The following is a 7808-nucleotide window of genomic DNA, read 5'->3' on the forward strand; positions in this document are numbered from 1 at the left end:
TGAATAAGGCTGGAGAAATAAAGCAGGAGCAAATCAAATCACTGTCTCCAAAATGATAGACTAAGCTTTGTCAGTGCACTGACCCCAGAGGCACCCTGGCTGGCAGAATAAATAAAGGGAAGGCAGTAGCCACTCCGGACAGAGTTTGCCCACTTAGTGTTCCCACCCCCACAGCCTCATAATAGCCTTATTTCTCAGCTTTGCTGCACTCAGAAATGAATCCTTATACCTGAGAAAGCTATTAGACTGCAGTGGCTGACTTTCTCTCTGCAGCTACCATCCTATCCTGGAATGTTATTAGCAGCTCCTCAGCCTATGAGTTTCTGGGGAAGCTGCAGAAGCACAGATCCATATGGATTCTTCTGTTTCCCATGCCAATAGATTAGGGAGGATTAGGATAGTTTGTGGAGCTGTGCAGAGCCCCTCCATATATTACAGCTTTTTTCCTGTGCGTATAGGTAGCAGTGTGCCTTGTTTTGTTACTGATCATTTTGTACAAGGTAAAGCATGTGAATTTACTTCATCTGACAGCCCCCTCCAACCACAATTCATCAGCAGCCCATTATTTAGATCCTTTCATATGCAATGATATTACTCATCTAAACACATATTACGTTATCCTATTGCCTCATTTTATTAAAATGTGTATAACTTGAGAGACCAATATATGGTAGTAAAAAAAAATCTGCCACTCACCAGGTGAAGATAAGACACAGTAGGGTGGATATTAAAATAAGAACTTGGTTAAACATTGCAGACTGTGTGCGTTGGATGGCTCTATGGAGATCATTCTATATTAATAAAAAAAAGTGTGTTATGGTTGGTTTGTGGTGGGTTTTTTCTTTACTTGTCTTTCTTTTATAAAAAATTATTAATGAAACAGCTGATCCTGCTGTGGAATTCTGTGATGGTCCTGTTAAAATGCAATGGCCAAAATGCACTTTAAAATAGGTTGAGCACAATGTGGGGAGGATACAAAGTTGTGGTTCCCTGATTTTGTGACTGCTCCCCCCCACACACACACACACTCAGCCTTGACATAATTAGAATATCTTGGTACCTTTTTCAAACTGTCAGTTGGCTACAGCCCATAGGATTTTGTATACTAGCAAGGAGTAATGGCTCCTTGATGGACAGGCTATGGATGAACTACACAGGAGCTAGTCATTTTGGTTTTATGCTAGCTAGGGACTACCCTTGCTGGATTATAATCATTGGAAATGTATCAATTTCTATCAGGTAGGGGGGATCTTACTGGATGCCTTGCATTTTTTCCAAATTTGATGCAAAAAAAGAAAGGGTTCATGTTCTAATTGTGAAGCTAATAAATTTCATACAACGTTGGGTGGTGGAAGGAAGCAGTAGCCTTACTAAAAGCAGTATACTTAAAAACATAACCTTTACATGTTATCCTTGCCTATTTTTGTCATACTTACAATCATGTTCTCCAAAGCATGTTTGGCAAGCCAGCAATTTAAGAACACAGGTATAAATAGGTTTCTTAGAGCAGGCCAGAAAATCTGAAAAAAATAAACAAAAAACTAGGTCCAATACAGAGCTCAGGAAAATCAAAATCATATGTGTGTTCCTAATGTAAAAATTAATTTAAAACTACATTTTGTCACTGTAAATTATGCAGACCATATATAATGTGATGCAACTCTGAGATAAGGGGTACACAGTTTAAAGTAGCGTATTATTGAATCAAGCAGACATCCTCTGTTTTATTTTTAGCGAGTTTATCTTCTTCATTGCACTGTTATTTGCTTCTTCTTTTTAGAGACACAGAGAGAGCTTGTTTAATCTTCCTTCTTTAACTGACCTAATATCCTTACAGACAAACTAATAGAAAGAAATTGGCAATCATTTAAGTGTGTGTTGGCTTGGACCTTTCATTCTATTTAGCTGTGAATACACATAAAATGCATATGCCTGTTGATTCAAATGGACTTACCGTGATGATGAAGGGAACAGCATTGATTATTTCCAGGAGGAAGGGTATACGCAATATTTGTTCCCAGATGTTCCCCTTTGAAAGAAAAAACTGAATGTCAGGGTAGTTTACAGGGAATCATATTTTGCCCCAGAAAGTGTACAAATACACAGCAAAAAAAAAATAAATAGAACAGGACTGAATCCTGTGGTCTCAGAAGGCTCCCATGGATGTCACTGAAAGCTTTGAAAAAAAGGCTTATGGGATTTTTGTCATTAATGGAGAAAAAGACAAATGGATTATTGGAGAAAAACACATGGTATTTCCCAACTTACATTTCAGGGACATTAAATAAGGAGTCACAAAAAAAAAAGGAAAACTCCATGACCCCATCACAGAGCTTTCCCCAAGTCAGTGTCTCCTGTGTGGAATAAGCAGTGTTTTTTTTCAGCCTAATCCATTCAGATCCCCACACTACTAGTGTAGGAACACTGCACCTCTGCATTGCATACTACCCCACTTTGGCTCGTCTACATTTCCCTTTCAGTGCAGTTCCCTTGCCAGGAACTTAAAAACGACTCCCACAGCATGCAGGAGTCTCAACCTATATTCATATTTATGAGCATATTTCCCATGGAACTGTAGCTGGAGCAATGGTCATTTCTCCATATCAGCTCTCCAGTGTAATTTTTGAGGCTTTGAGTAGGTTTTGAGTAGTGTCATAGATGGGGCTGACACCCATATGCAAATAATAATCCATCCACAAAGTGTTCCTGCCTGGACCTGCTGTGACATTATCTATCCTTAAAGCACCCAGTCATTTGAATACTTATGTAACATGTTGACATGAGTGAATAGGAGCTCATTTGGCCTTAAATATGATTGTACAACTATCCCCCATTAAGTATTTCTTGCATCAAAAAAATTGTCTTGATATGATTATTTTTTCCTATACAATTTCCATTAGGCCTATGCTTCTTAGTTAGGGGCCTTAGAAATTTCATAAAATGAATAATATGTTAACTTTTCCATCCCAGTTAATGAAGAACTTTATGAACTTGGAGTTCTGTAGTGCTTCAGATGTTTCAGCGGAAGTTACATTCCATTCTTTTCTTCCCAGCTTTCTAGAGTACTGTTCCACTATGTTTTAAGTACTCCGCCATCACAACCAGCTCGCTTACTGTCTTCATAGATCTATTCCTCCTATCTTGACTGACCAAGCAAGAAGTCAAGAAACTGCTTATGGTATAATTATAATTATTACAAGTTGCTCAGAGATTCTTCACAAAGGAAACTAGACAATCTGATGGCAGTTGTTCTGTCTGCAACTCTTTGCACTCCCTTTATCTACAACCAAGTCTTATTCTAATAGTCTCATTTTACTTAACAATGATATTAGTTTATAATTGTGGCTAATCTGTTCCCTCTGTCACAGGTATTATTTGTATATCTGGAGCATGCCTGGATGCACTGTAAGAGGTATGCTGTACAGATACCAAAAAGATAATCTCTTTTCAGAGGAGTTTATAATCTTTTTTTTTTTTTCATAGACATTAGGGTTGGAAGGGACCTCAGAAGATTATTGAGTCCATCCCTCTGCCCCAGGGGAAGGAAGTCAGCTGGGGTCAAAGGATCCAAGAAAGATAAATGGCCAAATGTCTCTTAAATGAATCCAGAGTAGGTGCTTGCACCACCTCTGGACAGACTCTGTTACAGGTTTCGGGGGCTTGTACAGTAAAGTTCTTCCTTATGTCCAGCCTGAAATGGTCTTGGAGGAGGTTTTGACCATTTAAACTTGTCATCCCTTGGGGTGCTCTGGTGAACAGACATTCCACCAGATCCTGATGTAAACCCCTTATATACTTATAGGCAACCACCAGGTCCCCCTTGAGCCAGCACTTTTCCAGGCTGAAGAGTCCCATGGCTCTCAGCCTCTCATCGTAAGGCTTGTTCTCCTGCCCTCTGATCATGTGCATGGCTCTCCTCTGGACTGTCTTCAGCTTCTCTACATCCTTTTTAAATTGTGGAGCCCAGAATTGGATGCAGTACTCCAGCTGCAGTCTCACCAAGGCTGAGTACAGCAGGAGAATAACATCCTGGGATTTGCTTGAGAAGCATCTATGGATGCAAGCCAGAATTTTGCTCACTTTACCAGCTGCGACATCGCATTGGTGGCTCATATTCAACTTGTGGTCAGTCATGACCCCCAAGTCCCTTTCGGCCATGGAGTTAGCAAGCGTAGCACTGCCGAACCTATAAGCATGCTGTGCAGTTTTTTTCCCCCAAGGTCAAGTACCTTGCATTTTTCAGTGATGAACACCATCAGGTTTTCGTCCACCCATTTTCTGAACCTGTCTAGGTCAGCCTGGATCACTATCATGTCCTCAGGTGTGGATACTTTACCCCAAAGTTTGGTGTCATCAGCAAACTTGGCTAGTCTACTTCTGATACCAATGTCCATATCATTAATAAAGATGTTAAAGAGTGTAGTCCAAAGAATAGAACCTTGGGGGATCCCACTGGTCACGGTGCACCATGATGATTTACTTCCGTCAGCTACCACTCCCTGGGTCTGACCTCAGGGCCAATTCCCCAGCCAGCAGACTGTGATGGAGCCAAGGCTGCAGTTGGCCATTTTTTCCATGAGATGATCATGGGACAACAGATCGAAGGCTTTTTTTTAAATCAAGATATATGACGTCAATCTCTTCTCTCTTGTCCAGGTGATATGACACTTGGTCATAGAAGGAGATGAGGTTGGTCAGGCAAGACCTACGTGCAACAAACCCATGTTGGCTATCCCTCAGGATATTGCCATCAGCCAGTTTGTCAAGAATGGTCTTTTTGATAACTTTTTCCAATATCTTCCCCAGGATAGAGGTCAAGCTGATAGGCCTGTAGTTCCCCAGATCTACTTTCCTCCCTTTCTTGAAGATAGGCATCACATTGCCTTTCTTCCAGTCTTTGGGCATGTCACCCAAGTGCCATCAGTTCTTGAAGATCCAGGACAGTGGCTGAGCTATGATGCCTGCCATCTCCTGAAGTACCCTGGGGTATAAACTGTCTGAGACAGCTGACTTGAAGGTGTCCAGCTTCTCAAGGTGTTCTTTCACATCACTTAGATTGACTTAGAGTAAAAATTCTCCCTCACCCTAGCCATCCCGTACTGTATTGAGCAGGGCCGTCCCTTGGGACTGGTGAAAAACCAATGCAAAATGCCCATTAAGCAGGTTGGCTTTTTCCTGGGTGTCAGTTGTCCCATTTGGTTTAGCAGGAGTTCAATGTTACCCTTGCTTTTCTTCTGGCTCCCCACATATCTGAGAAAAGGACTTTTTATTGTCTTTGATACGTGTAGCCAGTTGGAGTTCAGTCACAGCCTTGGCTTTCCTGGTTGGCTCCCTACAGGTCTGGACCAGTGTCAACTCTTTTCTCTGTCTCCATGCATTGATTTTTTGTCTTTATGACAGTCACTGTACCTGATTCTATTAAATTGTCTTTTACTCTATCACTATCAGTGGGGCAATTTAATATATTTTTATATGTACAACAAAACTGTACAAAAATCAGGAAAACCTCAGACACTAAGAACTATGCATGCCTATACACAAGCTGGGAGGCTGCTCAGATGCATCGTAATTATAGCATGTCAGACCAGACTCTTCTGGAGCGTGGTAATTACTGTGCTCCAGCAGCCTTCTGCATCTCATGTATCAGCGTTCCCAAACTTAAAAGTGGTGGTGGGGGCACTTGAATTAAAGCTCATCAAATGAGCTTTAGTTCAAATGCCTTCACCACCATTTTTAAGCGCTGATACATGAGATGATGTGGCACTTTAATTAGAGCAGCTCTTGGAGCCACTCTAATTAAAGTGCTGCTCCCCTCCCCACCTCTGAAGCATGTGTAAAAGTACCCTAAGTAATTAAAAGTGACATTGGTTTTATGGCATATTATAAATTAGCTGGTTCCTGAATTCTTCCCACACAAAGGTGAGAATGACCCTCCTCCCTTTTGATAGGCCTTGATTTCCCAGTAATCCACTTTGTTTCTTCTGTTAACAGTTTGCTTGCTACCCCTGGGAATTTCTCTCTGCTGTCTTCCAGTTGATTTTTACTATGGTGTGCTGGCTTTTAGTGCTTAGCCCTGATGTAGAATGTCTTGTATATAAAAGCTTGTCTAACTCTAACCTAACTATGAAGTTGGTCCAAAAAAGGTATCAACCTAAGAAATCCTTGCCTCTTGCAGAAAACCTTAGAAAAAACTGAGAAACCATCTTCAGCTGACCTACTCCGAAAGGGATCAATTTAATGGGACTAACTGACTTAATCTATTAAACAAAGAGGTATTAACCTGGTGATATATTGTGTTACTATGCAGCAAACCCAAAGTTACTACCAAAGAATCTGATGATAGCTATCCAACATAAGAGGAAAAAGTGGAATCAGCTATCACAGCAAAGCCATCTCATAGGCAACACATCAGAAACACAGGAGAAAATCACAGAATTGTAGAGAGGGAGGGTTGGAAGGTACCTCCTGGTGTCATGTAGTCCAACCCCGTGCCTGAGGTAGGATCATCCCTATCTAAACCCCCCCATACAATGCATACCTTAAACCCTACATAAGACAACTATCAACCCTGATGCAACACAGATCTAACACTGTAACCTGCCACAGGTAAAGCAGGATACCACAGCAGCTGATGTCCTCTTTCTCTGACATGTCAACATATTTGAAGGCTACTATCATGTCCCCTCTTTAGCATCTTTTCTGGAAGCTAAACAGGCACAGCTCCTTCAGGCTGTCCTCATATGACTTGCTTGCCAATCCCTTTATCATTTTTGTTGCCCACCTCTGAACCCTCTCTAACTTCTCCATGTCCCTTCTAAAATGTGAAGCGCAGAATTGCCCACATTATTGCAGATAAGGCTTAACAATTGCTGAGTAGAGGGACTATCACCTCCTGTGTTTTTTACCTAATGCTTCTATTGGTGCCATCCTAAAACTGTATTTGTCTTTTGTGTGGCTGCATCAAATTGCAGGCTCATAATGAGGCTGTGATCTACCACGACTGCCAAGGTGTCACCAATTTTATATTTCTGTTTTTTATTTATTTCTCCTGAAGTGTAGTGCCTTTCTTTTGTCCACATTGAACTTCATCCTGTTAGCTCTAGTCCAGCTTTCCAATGTGTCAAGATCCTTCTGAATTGTTCTTACATTCTCCACCAAGTTTACAATCCTTCCCAGTTTCATGTCATCTACAAACTTGCTCAAGAAGCTTTCTATGCCAGTATCCAAATTGTTAATAAACATGCTTAACAGCACTAGACCTAGGATAGACTCCTGTGGGACTCCACTCAAAACCTCTTGCCATTCTGACATGGACCCATTAATAATTACACTTTGTTTGCAGCTACTGGGCCAGTATCTATCCACCTTGTAGTAATTTTATCCAGCCCACATTTCTACAATTTATTTATAAGAAGGTTATGCAGGGCCTTGTCAAAGCCTTGCTGATGTCCAGATACACTATATCCACATCGTTCCCTTCACCTACCCAAGTAGTTACCTTGTCAAAGAAGGAGATCAAGTTTCTTTGGCACAATTTGTTTTTCATAAATCTATGCTGGCTGCTTGCAATCAGCCTTTCCTCCTCCAGATGCTTGCAACTGGCCTTCCTTAGATATAGATTCATAGATTCATAGATTAAGGGTCGGAAGGGACCTAGTAGATCTTCTAGCCCGACCCCCCGCCAGGGCGGGAGAACAACAAAAACCCCAAAAAGAGAAATGGGACTCAAACGAGTCCAGCTAGGTGGGCATCCAGCCTCTTCTTAAAGACCCCCAGGGTAGGGGCCAGCACCACTTCCCTTGGAAGTT

At 41.4% G+C, this 7808-nt stretch overlaps 1 protein-coding gene and 1 long non-coding RNA gene across 2 annotated transcripts in view; one reads left to right on the forward strand and one right to left on the reverse strand.

The window, feature by feature from the left end:
• LOC109287086 overlaps positions 1-765 on the forward strand; it is a 56899-nt gene extending 56134 nt beyond the window's left edge. The window contains exon 3 of the long non-coding RNA XR_002094762.1: positions 700-765. This is a non-coding gene — a long non-coding RNA (uncharacterized LOC109287086). The remainder of the gene's footprint in view (positions 1-699) is intronic.
• Positions 1-7808, reverse strand: part of KCNT2 (potassium sodium-activated channel subfamily T member 2) — a 451804-nt gene that overhangs the window by 273484 nt on the left and 170512 nt on the right. Inside the window, exons 7-9 of the mRNA XM_019502030.1 lie at positions 1955-2029; positions 1437-1520; positions 697-791 (exon numbers count right to left, since the gene is read on the reverse strand). Coding sequence (XP_019357575.1) covers positions 697-791; positions 1437-1520; positions 1955-2029 — 254 coding nt within the window. The remainder of the gene's footprint in view (positions 1-696; positions 792-1436; positions 1521-1954; positions 2030-7808) is intronic.

This window comes from Gavialis gangeticus, unplaced genomic scaffold (genome assembly GCF_001723915.1).
Source record: "Gavialis gangeticus isolate Ggan-Ray unplaced genomic scaffold, GavGan_comp1, whole genome shotgun sequence".
NCBI classification, from domain to species: domain Eukaryota; kingdom Metazoa; phylum Chordata; order Crocodylia; family Gavialidae; genus Gavialis; species Gavialis gangeticus.